Source organism: Caretta caretta, chromosome 7 (genome assembly GCF_965140235.1).
Source record: "Caretta caretta isolate rCarCar2 chromosome 7, rCarCar1.hap1, whole genome shotgun sequence".
Taxonomy (NCBI): Eukaryota; Metazoa; Chordata; order Testudines; family Cheloniidae; genus Caretta; species Caretta caretta.
In genome coordinates this window covers 97,174,784-97,192,857 of record NC_134212.1, presented here as the reverse complement: position 1 = coordinate 97,192,857, position 18,074 = coordinate 97,174,784, and the positions used below count along the sequence as shown (strand labels likewise).

Here is an 18,074-nt window from a genome sequence, read left to right as displayed (position 1 = left end):
CACAGCCCCTAGATAAACTGCAGCAGGCTCAGTCAAAGGAGAATAACCCTTTAGTGCTGTTCAGCCCAGAAAAGAAGCAGGACCTGCTCACCATTCAAAAAAAAATCTGTTTAATTCTTACCACCTTCCCATATCACATGTAGGGAGGGTCCAAACTGTAACAGAAGAGCAAAATGGATTGCATTGTTTTTCCTCAAATGGAATAAGGGCAGTTTCCCACTTAAGTGAAATGCAGCTAGAGGCACAGTCACATGGACAGACGTGTTCTTTTCCCTTAGTATCTCTTGTGGACCCTCTCCCCCTGGTTCCAGTGCTAGCTGTAGAGCATTTAAAACAGACTTCGACTTTTCAAATGTGTTTCTTTACTTTAACAAATATATCTTAAATTTATTAGAATTTCCCATCCCTAATTGTACTTGGGATTTTTCTGTTTAAGAACACAGCAATATGAAGTGCTATGCTGTACATTTCTAACAGCAAAGCTTATGAAATAATACCATAACCCTCTTAATTCGCTTTTAAACCTTTATGGATATGGTAAAAAGAAAAGGAGTACTCGTGGCGCCTTAGAGACTAACCCATTTATTTGAGCATAAGCTTTCGTGAGCTACAGCTCACTTCATCGGATGCATACTGTGGAAAGTGTAGAAGATCTTTTTATATACACACAAAGCATGAAAAAATACCTCCTCCCACCCCACTCTCCTGCTGGTAATAGCTTATCTAAAGTGATCACTCTCCTTACAATGTGTATGATAATTGAGTTAGGCCATTTCCAACACAAATCCAGGTTTTCTTACCCCCTCCCCCCCCACACACACAAACCCACTCTCCTGCTGGTAATAGCTTATCTAAAGTGACCACTCTCCTTACAATGTGTATGATAATCAAGGTGGGCCATTTCCAGCACAAATCCAGGGTTTAACAAGAACGTCTGAGGAGGGGGCGGGGGTTATGAATATGGTGTTATATACAGAGGCTGTTCAGTTTCCCTACAATGTTTCATGGAAGCGTTGCAATATATACTCTATCCTTTATTTAAAAAATTAGAGGCAAAAAAATATTATAGATGCATATACACAGTATTAATAAAAAAAAGAGCACACAGAAACCAAAATTAATACTTACATAGCTATTTACAAACATATATTTGAAAGTATCTTACAAATATTAATTGTGCCTTAAAGGCTCCTTTGAGACTAGGCAAAAAGCTGTGTACAATTCTTCTTACAAATCATAGAATATCACAGTTGGAAGGGAGCTCAGGAGGTCATCTAGTCCAACCCCCTGCTCAAAGCAGGACCAAGTCCCAACTAAATCATCCAATGATAAGGTGAGACAGTCATTGGCAAAACCAAGATTAGAACCGTGCAGTTAAGGAGGAGATAAACCTATAAGTCTGTCACAAGAAAAGCTTTCCCCAAGAGAAAGAAAAAGGATGGCAAAATATGAAGTGTCGGAAAACAATTTGTGTATCAAGCAACAAAAGCAAATTACATAAACAAGTCAAAGAGGACATTAATAGCATTGGAGTTTCCTTTTTGGTTTTGTTGGAGTGGAAAAAAGTTTAATTTTGGAAATAGGAATATTCTGAGCTACAGTCACTTGCTAGATTTTTGGTCAATACTTCTTAAAATCTGCAAACATGCACATGCTTACCTTGAAGGATGTGAATAGGCTCATTGAGTTCTGTGACCATCATCATGTGAGTAAAGTTAAGCATGGGTGTAAATGTTTGCCAGATCAGGCCCGAAGGGTGGATTTTTATTTCTAGCCTTTTTAACATAATTTGGTTTTATTATTCTAATTTAGATAGTACATTCTTTTAATTGACTAGAGACATCTCTTACATTCACAGAACAACAAACAAGGGCATAGAAGAGAATGCTAGTTTGATACCTACTGTACCCATATACCAGGTGTTCCTCCTCATCTAGAAAACACAAGGAATGAAATTCTGTTATGCAGAGAAAAGTAGACTAAACCAGATGTAAAATTGTTTAAAACTATAGTAGAGATAGTTGAAACTGGTGAAGAAATCCAATTCTGCTTTAAAATGTTAAGATTGGTACATCTGAAATTTCACACAAGTACCATGTTCAGCTATCATTAGCTGGCTTGGGTGGGGAGAGGGGATGTTGAGGGTTAGGATGCACAAGCACGTGTTTAATAAAATATCCACACAGATCTACATCAGTTACGGACTTCAGCCGGTTGCACCTACAGAATCAGCCCAGGACTCTGTACTTGGTCCTTCAATCCTAACATCCAATGCCCCACATATGAACAGGGTAGAAGGCAAAGCTGAGGTATTAGTGGCCACAGGGGAAGCAACAGTTATTATGTCTCTCCACTGAGTGAGCTAGATGTGTGCTCTCTCCCATTGCTCTGTGGCTGTCTCTCTTTGACTTGCCACTGAAAGAGTGGATGCTCTTGTTGCTCTATTGGATATAGAGGCCCACCCCACTGCTGTGAAGAGGATGATGTCTTTCAGCTGGCAGTATAGGTGTCTGGGGTTGCCCAGGAGGAGGAAGTCAATGTGAGAAGAGCCAGGCTCTTTTTAACCTGGACCTTAGTGTTTCCATACCATACATACCATTCTTATGATCCAGTAGACTGGCTACTAGAGAAAGAACTTTGTAAAAGGTCCATGCAGATCTCAACAACAGCACAGTTAAACTAAATGTGAAAGCATGTTACAACCATTCCTCAGCATAGCCAAACTACACGTGTAATGATGTGGGGGGAAAGTCAAAGGCCTCTACTTTCCATTGTCCATCACCTTAGGGTGGCTTCAACATTGAGTGCTTGGCCTGAGACATGAAGGGCCTAACTTTACCAATGGGCTGACAACCTACAATTCCAATGGGCTTCAATAGGAAATATAGATGCTGAACACCTCTGAAAAGCAGGCCCTGCATGTCTCAGGCTGGGCAGACATCCAAAGTGAGTGGATGTGTTTGAAAATGTAGGCCACAGTGTATTCGGTATTCCTCTTAAAACAGAATTCCAAAGTAACAATGTCTAGATAAACAGGAGCTGTATTTCTGTACAGTTATGTTCTTTGGTTTGGAATGAAAATCATCATTGATTCTACTTGGGGCAGAGAGGCAGTGCAAAACTTTTGGAACCATGGTCAGAGTGGCAGTGAATGGCATAGGTGGAGGGAAGTCTCTTGACTTATTACATGCCCTGCAGGGGGAAAGTACAGCAAACACACATACACTGTTCAATGAGAGGTTTGAGAGCAGATCCATGCATAATGCACATCGAAAGGACCAGAAACTCTGCATAGGAAGTACAGAGCAGTAGTTATTGCTATTCTGGACAATAGCTGGAACAACAGCCATAGAGGAGCTGCACTGCAGTCCCACAACCCAGTGGCCAGGAAGAGGAATGGAGAACCTACTCCTTCCCCAGTTTCATTTATTCAAGAAGGGTGTTCTTCATCCTAAACAGCAATAGCCCATTTTGGTCACATACTGCAATTTTCTGTAATCAGCTATGTTTGAGGCACCCTTTCAAATTTTATTTAACTCTTCTCATTGTGCCCTTATTTATGCAAAAAGCAACACCTTGTAAGGCACAAGAGGAGAAGCAAGGGATGCAAGGCTAAAGCTGTATTAATGCCTTTGTACAGGATGTACACCATACATCTCAACTGCCACCCAAGGGGTTAGTATAGATATTTAATGGGGGAGAGGAGATTGTGTTCTTTGTGCCTGAATGCACACTTCTTTGTGGAATTGCATGGGATAACAAAAGTGCATCTTATATAAAGAGCTCTGTGTAGCACTTTATCTAGAGTAAATTTCACCAGGAAGAATACAGGAAATAGCCATGGGCCAGATTCTCCCCTCCACTTGCACTGAGCAGAAATGAGAAAGGGAACACAGAAAGCTAAAAGCAGCATCCCTGTAGCATGGTTCCCCCTACAAGCCCCTCCCACTGCCACTGATTGTTGGGGGCAGAGATGTGGGAGAAGTTGTTCTATGTGGCATGTTCTCATCAGCCAGAAGTACGCACAGTAAGGATTTCAGTCAGTTATAGACCAGAACTTTATTATACAATTGGATATACAGGATGATTATCAACTGCCAAAGATAAATGTTATAGCTTGAGAAGGAAATCTGTTTATTTAATCTTGGGTATATTTCTCATGTGGTACAGTGACATTCCATATTGATAAAACCATGGTTATGATAGTGATATCTGTTTGAAGAATCAGAATCAACGTTGGAGACTAGCGTATGGCTTTGGACTCCAACAGCCAAATTCAGAGACAAGTTATAAAATGGGGTAAGCCTTACACTCAGACTTCCTTAGACTTTACACCTGCTTTACCATTGCATAGGGGAGTCTATATTGATATAGCTGATATGCCACTGAGCCAGAAAAGGCATATGCTATGTTGAGTGAGAAACATTTTTACTTACACCTTCTGCTCCTCACTGTTTATGTTACACCTGTTTATTTTCATGTAACAATATTCTGAATGTAAGTATATGCAAGGGTATCTAACTAAGTGTAAGGAAGTCTAAGGCTATGTTTTCACTACAGAGTTAGCTTGAGTGATTCATACTTGAATTAGTCCTCTTGAGTTAGCCTGGCTTGAGTGAGAGTCACTGCAAAATAACACTTGATTTGCACAGACTGATTGCTATCAGCTGACAAATTGTGCTACCTCAAGCTTTACCTTCTGCCCCCTCTCAGGCCAGACAATTCAAGTTTATAGTACCACAACTCTCAAGTTACAGGTTTGTGGGTATGGACAGTACCTATTTGACATTGGTGAGGCCTCATCTGGAGTACTGTGTCCAGTTTTGGGCCCCACACTACAAGAAGGATGTGGAAAAATTGGAAAGAGTCCAGCGAAGGGCAACAAAAATGATTAGGGGTCTGGAACACATGAGTTATGAGGAGAGGCTGAGGGAACTGGGATTGTTTAGTCTGCAGAAGAGAAGAATGAGGGGGGATTTGATAGCTGCTTTCAACTACTTGAGAGGTGGTTCCAGAGAGGATGGTTCTAGACTATTCTCAGTGGTAGAAGAGGACAGGACAAGGAGTAATGGTCTCAAGTTGCAGTGGGGGAGGTTTAGGTTGGATATTAGGAAAAACTTTTTCACTAGGAGGGTGGTGAAACACTAGAATGCATTGCCTAGGGAGGTGGTGGAATCTCCTTCCTTAGAAGTTTTTAAGGTCAGGCTTGACAAAGCCCTGGCTGGGATGATTTAATTGGGGATTGGTCCTGCTTTTGAGCAGGGGGTTGGACTAGATGACCTCCTGAGGTCCCTTCCAACCCTGATATTCTATTCTATTCTATTCTATTCTATGACAGAACTCAAGTTAGGGACAACACGCAAATAGCTCAAGTTATCTCTACTATGAAGACAACACCTCCACTATATCTCATATCTCATCCTTCTTTCAGTTATACACAGGAGAGCAGTTTTATTAGATTGCCTAATACTTTCCATTATAGAAGATTCTTCTGACCTTTTTTGAAAAGCTGTGTCACCTCCATTGTTTCTTTGTATGCAGCAGGTCTTTGAAATTTGGCAGGGAGAAAGCCCTCAGACTAGAAGAGTGCCTTTTCTTTGTGCCTTGCAATTCCATGCAGATTAACTGAGGGTAGGTCTACCCAGTGAGTGGCAGTGAGTCTCAGAGCCAGGGTGACAGACTCAGGCTTGTTCTGCAGCACTAAAAATAGCTGTGTAGACATGCAGCTCAGGCTGGAGCTTGGGTTCTGAAGCCCAGGGATGGGGTGGGTCTTCCGAGCCTGATCTCCAGCCTGAGCCACATTTGTCTACCCAGCTATTTTTAGGGTCGCAGCAGAAGCCTAAGTCTGTTGACCTGGGTACTGAGGCTTGCTGTGTGGACTATTCTGAGTTATAAACTGTTAAAAAACTCTAGGGTCACAAAATAGAGCATGAGCTCCTGGTGTCCTGGAGGAGAGACCATTCAGTCTCAGCATGTAGTGCCAGTGGCCCATCACCTACACTTGAGGACAGCAGCATTCCCCTGCTGTCAGCTAATACCATTAGTTCGGTCGTTCAAGCTGTGCTGCAGTGTTGAAGTCTCAGGGGTCAAACTCTTCTGATGAATGGGTGGGAGGATTGTTACAGATGTACATAACAGAATTTGTGTTTAGCTTTTTCCTTTTAAAAAACCTAGGAAATTACATGGAAAACATTGCTTAGAGAATGTTATATAGGTTGCAAAATCAAGTTAGAAAATGCCAGATTTACAGTTGCTTGCACAACTGTAATACTTTATGTTACAGTCTGTCCTTACATGATTGCACAGTGTTTTTCCCCAGCACCTTTGCCTCATTAAATGCACAACATGGATGAAGAGAGGGGAAGAATTAGCAAAGGAAACCGTAAATTTGACATTTTTAAACTTTTGAATGCTTGACTTTGGCCTGATCTACACTTGAAAATTTTACTGGAATAACTCTTTTGCTTAAGGAAGTGATTTTTTAAAGATATATAGTTATATCGGCAAAACCTCTAGTATAAATGCAGTTATATCGGTATAAAGGAGATTTATGTCAGTATAGTTTTCTTTTCCCTGTAAGAATAGCTACTACTGGGGGGGTGGCGGAGGAGAAGTGATAGCTCAGTGGTTTGAGCATTGGCCTGCTAAACCCAGGGCTGTGAGGTCAACAGCCCTTGAGGGGGCTATTTAGGGATCTGGTCCTGCTTTCAGCAGGGGATTGGACTAGATGACCTCCTGAGGTCCCTTCCAACCCTGATAGTCTATGATTCTGTATAAATCTCCTATTGTACTATATAACTGACCCCATTAAGGATGTTGAACTCTCAACTATACTGGCATAGTTAAAGCAGTACAACTTTCTAATGTAGCCAAGCCCTTTGTAACCTTAATAACTTCTTTAGACCTGTTTTTTGTATGTTTTAAAAATACTGTAAACATTTAAATGTAAGCAGCCATATTCTAGTCTGGTAGCAATAAGACAGACCAGCGTGTGCATTTGTAGGCTGTGGTTGCACTTCACGCTGTTAAAAAGTACTCTGAACCTCATACTTCACAGTGCACCTGAGGGATGCACAAATAGCCTATTAATGCAGATATTGCTGTTGTGGCTTACAGCTAAAGTGCATCCATATTTATAAAGCACACTCATGACTCATGGCACACAATATTAGAAACAAACACGTAACTTCACTTAGTCAAACAAAATAGCTCAAGCCAACTGACCACAGTGAATACCTGAATTTCGCCCTTTCATTGATATTCTGGTAGAAGTAGTCTAAATTACAGAGGTTGGAAAAATTGGAATTTTTAAAAGTTAAAGGTTATCATCATTTTGTAACATTCAAAATAAAGTCTGTACTGAACATTAATTGTAGATCAAGTTATGTTAATAAAAAATCAGATTGTTTCTTTATTTTCATGCATTATAGCCTAGAGGGAACATAAGGTAAAGGCAAATTCACATCCTGAACTTTAATTGCACAGATGTACAAAAGCTCACTTAGGACTCTGGGACTATGAAGGACGAAATTCAGACTTAGCATAAGGGTGTGTAATTCCGCTACTTATGCCAAGTCTTCATTTGGCTCCAAGGTTCAGATCTTTGTGCAAATCATAGAAACATAAGATTGGAAGGGACCGCAAGAGATCTTCTAGTGCAGTTCCCTGCACTCAATGCAGGACCAAGTATTATCTAGACCATCCCTGATAGGTGTTTGTCTAACCTGCTCTTAAAAATTTCCAATGATGGAGATTCCACAGCCTCCCTAGGCAATTTATTCAAGTGCTTAACCACCCTAACAGTTAGGAAGTTTTTCCTAATGCCCTTGCTGCAATTTTAGGCCATTACGTCTTGTCCTATCCTCAGAGGTTAAAGGGAACAATTTTTCTCCCACCTTGTAACAACCTTTTATATACTTCAAAACTGTTATCATGTGTCCCTACCCTCCCCCCCCCCCCACCAGTCTTCTCTTCTCCAGATTAGACAAATCCAATTTTTTCAATGTTCCTTCATGGGTCATAATTAGGCCTCCAGTTGAGACTTAATCAGCGCAGAGTAGAGCGAAAGAATTATTTCCTGTGTCTTGCTTACAACACTTCTGCTAATACATCCCAGAATTATGTTGCTTTTTTTGCAACAGTGTTACACTGTTGACTCATATTTAGCTTGTTATCCACTGTGACCCCCAGATCCCTTTCCACAGTACTCCTTCCTAGGCAGTCATTTCCCGTTTTGTATGTGTGCAACTGATTGTTCCTTCCTAAGTGGAATAGTTTGCATTTCATCATATTTACTTCAGACCGTTTCTCCAGTTTGTCCTGATCATTCTGAATTTTAATCCTATCCTCCAAAGCACTTGCAACTCCTCCCATCTTGGGGGGTTTATAAGTGTACTTTATATGCCATTGTCTAAATCATTGATGAAGGCATTGACCAGAACTGGACCCTGAACTAATCCCTGTGGGACCCCACTTGATATATGCCCTTCCAGCTTGACCATGAACCACTGATAACTACTCCCTGGGAATGGTTTTCCAACCAGTAATGCACCCACCTTATAGTCGTTCCATCTCGGTTGTATTTCCCTAGTTTGTTTATGAGAAGGACATGTGAGACAGTATCAAAAGCCTTACTAAAGTCAAGAAATATCACATCTGCTCCCTGTCCCCATCCACAAGACTTGTTAGTCTGGCAAAAAAAGTTATTAGGTTGGTTTGACATGATTTGTTCTTGACAGATACATGCTGTTATTTATCACCTTATTATCTTCTAGTTGTCTGGAAATGGATTGCTTAATTATTTGTTCCATTATCTTTTTGGGTACTGAAGTTCAGCTGACTGGTCTGTAATTCCCTGGGTTGTCCTTATTTCCCTTTTTATAGATGGGCACTATATTTACCCTTTTGCAGTCCCCTGGAATCTTACCTGACATCCATGACTTTTCAAAGATAATCGCTAATGACTCAGATAGCTTCTCAGTCAGCTCCTTGAGTATTCTAGGATGTATTTCATCAGGCCGTGATGACTTGAAAACATCTAACCTGTTTAAGTTATTTTTAACATGATCTTTCCCCATTTTAGCCTCTGATCCTACCTCATTTTCACTGCCATTCATTAAGTTAGACGTCCAATTGCTACTAAACTTTTTGTTGAAAACTGAAACAAAAAACTCATTTAGCACTTCTGCCATTTCCACATTTTCTGTTATTGTCCCCCCCCCCCCCCCCCCGCACCCTGCTTATTGAGTTACGGGCCTACCCTGTCCTTGGTCGTCTTCTTATTTCTAACGCATTTGTAGAATATAAATATTACCTTTATGTCTCTAGCTAGTTTAATCTCCTTTTTTGCCTTGGCCTTTCTAATTTTGTCACTACATATTTGTGTTATTTATTTATATTCTTAGTTTGCAATTGGACCTCATTTCCATTTTTTGTAGAACTCTTTTTTGAATTCAGATAATTGAAGGTCTCCTGGTTACACCAGGGTGGTCTCTTGCCATACTTCATATCTTTCCTACACAGTGGGATAGTTTGCTCTTGTGCCCTTAATAATGTCTCTTTGAAAAACTACCCACTCTCATGAACTGATTTTTCCCTTAGACTTGCTTCCCATGGCATCTTACCTACCAACTCCCTGAGTTTGCTAAAGTCTGCCTTCTTGAAATCCATTGTCTTTTTTGTGCTATTTTCCCTCTTACTATTCCATAGAATCAATACTCCTAACACTCCTTAGAATCACTTTTCACCCAAGATGCATTTCACTTTCAAATTCTCAATCAGTTCTTCCCTATTTGTCAAAATCACATCTAGAACAGCCTTTCCCCTAGTGGCTTTCTCCATCTTCTGAAATAAAAAAAAGTTTCCAATACATTCCAAGAACCTGTTGGATAATCAGCATAACTTCACTGAATTCATCAGATCTACAATCACTTAGAGTGGTTGAGGATCTGACCCTGAATGTCTTACTATTGAAGGCAGTAAACATAAGAGGAACAGTTGTACCACAAACAATACAAACATTGTAATGCAATATATATATATTTTAAAAAAGAGTGGACCATGAAAATACAAAGAAACTGTAGTTATGGTTTTTGAAAAGAAATACAAACTGTAGCCCAACAAGATTTGTGAAAGTACCTGTAACCCACATATAGGGGAATAATAAATAAAAGAGCCATGAACAAATGAACCCGAATGGATGCAGCCACTACAGCTAATTCTATGTTATAAAAATATAATTATCATGTCAGTTTAAATAATATTTGCTGGTGCCAATTGCTAATATGCTGCAAATAGCTATATTTAAATATGTTTCCAAAAGTCAAATTCTTAAGGTTGCCTTGTGATGAAGTAGATTGATTTAGTTAATTGATTTTCCCATAGATTAGGAGTTTTGTTCCATCCTCCTACTCCACTTACCCCCAATTTAATACCCAGCACAAAACCTAATTGCTCAGGTTAATGTATAGAATGGATGACTCTGACATGTACTGAATATAGGTTTACTTTAAGAAAGGCTCTCCTCTCTACACTGGAATTTTAGCAAAACAAAATTGACAAGAATTACAATATTGGTTTACCAGTTTGGACCTAATTAGAGCTTTTACTGCCAAAGTATCAGAAATGGAAAGTTAACAGATTTGTTGGGAAGTGTGCAAGACAAATGTAGAAAAAACATTTTTAATGTTAAAAATTGACATTTGCAAGAAATTGTGGTAAGTGGCACCATCTAACATTACCTTATACCAACTAATTGTTTGTTTGTTTCAAAAGATTGTTTGCTGCTCTTTTCACAGGATGCTATCCAAAGTTAGTATTCCATTTTGAGCTCAAGAGGAACATCTTGTATTTCATACTAGAGACATATGTACCATCCATCTTGCTAGTTGTACTCTCCTGGGTATCATTCTGGATAAGCCAATCATCAGTTCCAGCCAGAATCTGCATAGGTGAGTAAGTAAAAAAACAAAATGGAGGTTGAAACATTAAAAGGTGTTCTTTGTTGCATGGTACATAGCATTCATTTCCAGAAAGTGCAAAGACTTCTGTATTTTAGGCAATTACTTCTTTGGTTTGCCATACATGCAATACATCATGTAGATTCCCCTCAGATTTTTATTTCTGTGCATTATTTAACAAGGAAAATGTCCTGGGAAGCCATAGGGAGTCTAGATGGCAGACAAGCACAAAGAACATTCAGTCATTCCTGAACTCACTTCAAAACATTCAAGTACAACGTGTTGCACACAAGAAAGAATTATGAGGTGTTTGTGAGGATGAACAATACATAGTAATTAACCCACGAATAACGGAAGAGAAAGTACTGTACGAGAGTAAAATAACACATTTTAAATGAGAGAGAGAGAGAGAGATGTGGAGTTGGGAAGAAAAAGAATCAGCTGCCACAAGACTGAAATGTTCAGAGCAGAGGAGAAACAATTATAAGATGTATAGCCTCATGCTTCTGGATTTGTAAGAAGGAAAGGTGTCCATACAGAGTGAACACAGTTGAATGGAGTGGTGTTAGCACTATGTGTGTAACTTCATAGAAATGGTCACTGTACCTACTTTCATGCAAATGCTACACAGCAGAAATACAAGATAATTACACTGTGGTTATAAAAAATCATTGTGAACCATCTTTGTAGTCAGGGAATATCCAGACCATTTGCATAATACCGTAATATCACAAGTGTACACAGCATGAGTCATTTCAGTTCCTCTCATTTTAGATTACAGACTCTCTGGATTATTAACCTTGTTTTTCTATTTCTTTTAAACACGGGAATTCAAAATCTTAAATATATTTAAAAGTCTTATTTCCAGAACATCCAGCAGTAAATGGGGAAATGCGATTGCACACACTGAACAGTTCACAGTGATCATAAAGCTCAGAAAACACTAGTTTGCAGCTATTCCAAATGCTGCATAGAATGCCATAACTAACACCACTTTTACCTCATTCCTTGTGTTCCGCAGGTGTCACAACAGTGCTTACCATGACAACTCTCATGATGGGAGCCAGGACTTCACTTCCTAATGCTAATTGCTTCATAAAGGCAATTGATGTATACCTTGGTATTTGTTTTAGTTTCATCTTTGGGGCTTTGTTGGAGTATGCTGTGGCTCATTTCTGTACTCTTCATCGTTCCAATTTGAGGGTACTCACAAAGGTATTTAAATTTTTAAATATTTGAGTAGAACAAATACCTTGGGAACTCCTTGTCAGGAGAGTACATTACCTGCATTAGCACTAATGGGAATTGTACATACATTTAATGGAAATATTTCTTACAACAAGGACACTAAAAGGCATTATGGGTCTAACAAAAACTAAGATTTCTAATACCCCTTGAACTTTGGGGTATTAGAAAGCCAGCTCTGAATTTTGCAGCTTAGGCCCTCTTTACTAGGGGACACTTTATGTCTCTCAGTTATATCCACACAACCCAATGACAGTAACAAAGAATAGTTCATGAATCACTGAAGTCTTTGGCACTATTATTGTGGCATTTATATTGCAGCTGTATGTGGGAGAAGGCATGGAATTGTCTACCCCCGGAGGAGGAAAGGCAGAGTTTGGGGCTGTTCCATGCACAGAAGGGGGTAAGCAATCTGCCATATCCATTAAGATGGAGAAAATTACTTCCCCGAATGAATACTCCTTGCTCTGCAGAGTGGCATGGAGTGGGTGGGGCAGGACCATAGCTCTGACTCCGCCTTAACCTGTTTTAAATGCAGGGACTGCTACTACAGGAGGCCCTTACATAACTACACAAGAGTTGGGCAATCCTCTGAGCTGTCTCTACAAAGGCCACTCATAATCTGACTCTTGCCATGACCATAAAACTCTCAGTACTGTTTAGATGCAACCAAGAGCAGCATATTTGGGTCACAATCACTTACTAGCATTTCCTCTTATAGCTTGGGAAATTATTTTTGTAACTTCTTGTCTTCCACCTTGCTTGCCCAGGTATTAAGCATGATATCTACTCCATCCCTTGAACCTGTCCGGGGCACATGCTACATGATATCCTGACCTTTCTATGGTCTCTAGTTCAAAGTGTCTGTTTCCCATATAACCCCATTCTTAGCAGCAGTTGCAATCACTACATTCACAATTCAATGCCCCACACTGTTGGTTACATCGGTGGAAGTGCTCCTGGTGAGGACATGCATCACCAAGAGAAAAAGCTAGTATGGACATGAAAAATCACAGTAATTACTGTGGTGGCAATATGTCAACCTAACTTAGGTTGACTTAATTTTGTAATATAGATAAGGCCTGAGCAAGGCTAAGACATGTAGTCTGAGGGTATTCTCTGGGAATGGTTGCAAATGCAGCAGCTAAGGATTTGTTTGGCAAGCTGGGTGTGGGTGAGAGAGAGGCATAAAGCCAAGAGAAAGCCATCTGAAAGTGAGAGAAGCAGTCGTGAGCATGGAGCAGAGATAGTGCTCCTTGGACACAGAAATGACTGAAGGACCAGACTTAGAAATTGTGAGCAAGGAAATTTCAGGGAAATAGGGCTTTGTGCACAAATCTGATTTTGAGTAGAGAAATTGTGCATACAAAATTGTAGAATCAAAATTCAGAAGACAAAGTAGAAACCATTTTGTAATGGTAGCCTTAAACAATGAGTAAGAATGATCTGTGTTGCACTCTGTTTTAGTATTTAAATGAGTTTGTTCAAGATCCAGCATTGGTTAAATTGGCACATTTTAGTTCTTTTGATGTGCTGGGGATTTACGGTTTATAATATGAAATATGAAATAGCTAGCCATATACAGACACCTGCAGTAGCAAGTTCCACGTGAGCCATGATCAGCACAGACAACATCAAAGTCGATGACAAAAACTGATGAGTCACCTGCTGCATGGGAATTCAAGCATGATGTCCCATTCATTTCAATTCAATTAGCCCACTGCATAAGAGTCTGAATAAACCAACAGGTTACCTTTCAAAGGCCTTACATCTTACTTTCTTCTGTACGAAGAACAGAACCCACCTTTATGACTAAAGAAACCCTTTGACTCTTTCCTCTGCATAAAAGAAAGGAATCCTCATCTAGCCGTATTTTTTTAAATTCACCTTTGGCTAGAGAACAAGCCTGGAAATTTTCATCCTGAAAGGGGAAAGTGCCACAAATTGAAAATGGGGTAGTAGTGGAAACACTCATTCTTATACCTACTGGTCACACCTGCTGCAGCTACAATGCACAGCATCATGTTGCCTTTACAAACATTTTAAACTGGCTTGGCAAAGGAATCTCCAGGTGCACGAGATACCAGGACACTCTTGGATGAAACACTTAATCTTGAAAAATCTATAATTTTCAGCAGAAGTGACACCTTTCCTCCTGTCAGCTGTTGGATGTCAAACACTTCAGTTAATATAGACAGCAAAAGCAGATAACATATACAGTACTTTTCAGCTCTCATACAGTACCTTTTCATGGATGCTGCTGATTTTTGTATTCAAACAAATCCCTTTATCGTGCCATCTGCTGTTCTCTCATTAAGAGCTGAGAGTGAGAGAAGAGTAAATGGCATCACCTTTAAAAAATACAGCTGCAATTGAATTCTCTCTTGAAATGCAAGGTTTTCATAATGTAAAGCAGCATAATTATTCTTCTCACACAGTTCCCCAAAGCCCCTCTTTTTCTGAAGTCCCCCAACATCCCTGATTTGTAAGGCAGATAGCTATTTGTAGTTCTGTTGTAGATTCTCTTTCTTCTTTTCACAGGTGCAATATGATAATCAAACTTGTGCTGTAAATGCATCTTTTTATGTTCTGTGAAAAAAGAGTGGCTTGTAACGCAGCAACAGGAGTGAGACGTGCACCACGCCATAGACAGCATTTTCCACTCAAGTTTTAAGGGCTTCCTAGGGAAAATAAGTTAAGAATAGCCTAATAAAGTATAAGCCACCTGTGAATCATTTCCGTGCAGCTGTGTGAAAAGAAAAATGGCACATAGGCAGTGTCCTTTCCTGCTGTGCAATAAAACTGTAATTCTGTACAAATTTTATTTGACTTTACTTGGGTGAGAAATCAAATTTTAAACTGAACAATGCACTAACTCCCACCATTTTTAAAACACAGATGTTCTGCTCCTTTTCTCTTTCTAATAAATGAGAACCTGGGAACAGTCAGATATCTTCTGGCAGGTTTCTTGATTTTATTAACTTTTGAAGTGCCAGTTACAATCATTATGACTCAGCATTGATGCTTTGTTTAAAGTGTCAGAGACACTGCTGGGAAGGATTTTCTCTGGCATCATGAGAACGATGTTGTGCTGAGTACAGTTTTTAAAGTCAACTAGCTCAGAAATTGAAATGTGTAGTAGAGATAGGTTCAAAGTAAAACTCAATTGCTAGCATTTCCTCAGGCAGTGCTTAAAATCCAGACTGGAATTTTATGGCTTAATCTTATCTGTAGTTTATAAACATATTTTTAATCTCAGTTTTTGATTTCAAATTACTGACATTGCTGCAAGAAGCTCTACTGCAGACGAAAGGAATATTTCCCATCAGGTGCATTTTCTGGGAAGACCCACCGGGTTGTGCATGGTTTCTCTCTGTCAGATGGAAGAGACTAGATTTTTCAAGCAAATTGAAAAACAAAAATGATGGTGATGATAATTTTTCCAATTCCTTCTATTTTGTTTCACTGACTCACTGCATTTTACTTCTAAATCTGAGGTAGAATTCTGACCCCACTGAAGTCAACAGCAGAACTTCCATATTTCAAAGGGTCAGGACTTCAGCCATGAACTTTCTGGCTCAATGCTCTTTCCAATCAAAGCAAAGGAAAAACTCTTGAAATATTTGTGTAGGGCTCAACAAAGCTCTGTTTCAGCAAAGCTCTGAAGCATGTGCTTAACTTTAACATCCTGAACTTTAAGCATGTGTTTCAAGTGCTTTGCTGGACCAGGAACTGAAATAAGGGATTATGAAATATTGAAGTATTAATTTAGTGGTGGGGTTCGTTCCTCTTCCTCATCCTTGTCAGGATAGATCAACCTTCTTCATGAGCCTAAGAGGCTGAAGAATAGTCTGCCTACTGTGCAAAAAGTAAGATACTCTCAAATTCTGAGGTGCTTGAACTAGCTAGCTAGACCTAGGGATAGCTGCAGCTCCACTGATCTTCTGCTAAAATAATGATGTACTCCTAAACAGTTCCTAGCTGCACAATTAACTTGATCTTTCCAACAAAAAAATTGTTTATCCCCTTTGATACATTCAACAGATTTCATGCTCACTTCAACGTTTGATGGAACATTTCTGTACAAATCTAGTTTTCCTTTACAGTCAGATTTGAACTTTTGCCAAAAGCTGCCATGTAAGTCATTGTGTTGTCCTATATTTGGCGACTTTGAAAACTGACAGTAGTTACTGCCATGTATGTTTATACCCACTAAAATCAGGTGTGCACTACAAAAAGGGAGTCATAGGGAAACCTAATCATTCAGTTTAGTGCAAATGTAAATATATGCAATGAAACATATGCTTAAGTGCCTCTCTCCTGCTGTTTTGTTTCCTGTCAGGATGAGGATGAAGAGATCGAAGAAGAGATTAATGGAGTACTGGCAACAATTGCAAACAGTTGTAATGTCTCTGACAAGATTAACAAAGTTGATTCAAAGAAAAACATCAATACCAGCAGTAACAGAAAAGAGGAGAAAAGTAAACACAGTGGGTGTAATTCACCAATGACAGTGATGAAAAGACTCTTCTGTATCTCTGACTGCTTCTATGTTAAAAACCCATACCACATAGACAACTATGCCAGACTCTCTTTCCCATTATCATTTATCATAATAAATGTATTTTATTGGGTGTATTATTTGTATTTCTAAGTATTTTAAACTATAAAACTGTCGTGTAAACTTAGGTGAGACATAATGAGTAAAGTTGGGAAAGTTGCATTGGTTTTGTCAGAGTAACATTTTTATTCTACCGTGCATTATGGTTAGGGCCCTACCAAATTCATGGCTGTGAAAAATGCATCACAGACCATGAAATCTGATCTTCTCCATGAAATCTGGCTATCGTAGGAGAGGAGCAGAGGTGGGGGCACCCCAGCTTGGGGGCTCCTACCATGCGCCGGGCTCCAGCTGCTAGTCCTGGCCTAGGCTGGGGCGGGACTTGACTTCTTCTTCCTCTGCAGGGGCTGCTCCTGGATGCAGGTCAGACCCATCTCTGGGATGCTCAATGGCTGCTGGCTGTGAGCCTAGCTCTGAAGGCAGTGCAAAAGGGAGGGTGACTCTCTGTCCCCGACCCGGGCGGAGAGGCTGGGGCCCCAGCTGTCAGCCCCAACCCTGGGCAGAGAAGCTGCTAGGAAAACACGGACGTATGGTAACCCACCCTCCATATCCTGCAACCCTCACTTCTGTGCTGCTGTTGGTGGCGGCATTGGCTTTAGAGCTGGGCACCTGGCCAGCAGCTGCAGCTCTCTGGCTACCCAGCTCTGGTGGGTAAGCAGTACGGGTGGCAATTCCACGACCACCCTACAATAGCCTTGGGACTGCCCCATGACAGCCTTTTGGGTCAGGACCCCCCTCCCCCAAGGTTACAACACTGTGAAATTTCAGATATAAACATCTGAAACCCTGAAATTAACTATTTTTAAAATCCAATGACTGTGAAATTGACCAAAATGCATGACCAAAATGAAATTGACCATGCATTTGGTAGGGCCCTAATTATGGTAAAAGCTTGCCATTTTATCAAATAGTACTTCTGTTGAGTTGCAGGTTAAATTACTGTTCATCTGTTAAATTACTGTAGTATAAGATCTGTTACTGTAAGTTACTATAGTCCAAAATTGACCTATTTTTAGCATGCCTATCCCTCTGTGTACTATTTATCAAAAGCCAAACAGTTCTGTTTTTAAACTTTACATGTTAAATTTTGTAAAATGAGAGAGTTATATAACACTAATTTCTGCACTGTATCGAATATATTTAAAAATAAAACCCGTAAAGTTATTTTTCTGTTATGGTTCCATCATTATGTTCCCTGTGGCTTTGTCAATAATGCATACATCTCCAAGAATATTATATAACAACACTTT

The 18,074-nt window shown here is 39.8% G+C and overlaps 1 protein-coding gene across 1 annotated transcript in view; it reads left to right on the top strand.

The window, feature by feature from the left end:
- Positions 1–17,541, top strand: part of LOC125639875 (gamma-aminobutyric acid receptor subunit pi-like) — a 52,333-nt gene extending 34,792 nt beyond the window's left edge. The window contains exons 7-9 of the mRNA XM_048857648.2: positions 10,797–10,949; positions 11,980–12,173; positions 16,546–17,541. Coding sequence (XP_048713605.1) covers positions 10,797–10,949; positions 11,980–12,173; positions 16,546–16,857 — 659 coding nt within the window. The 3' untranslated portion in view covers positions 16,858–17,541. The remainder of the gene's footprint in view (positions 1–10,796; positions 10,950–11,979; positions 12,174–16,545) is intronic.
- Positions 17,542–18,074: the final 533 nt, after the last annotated feature.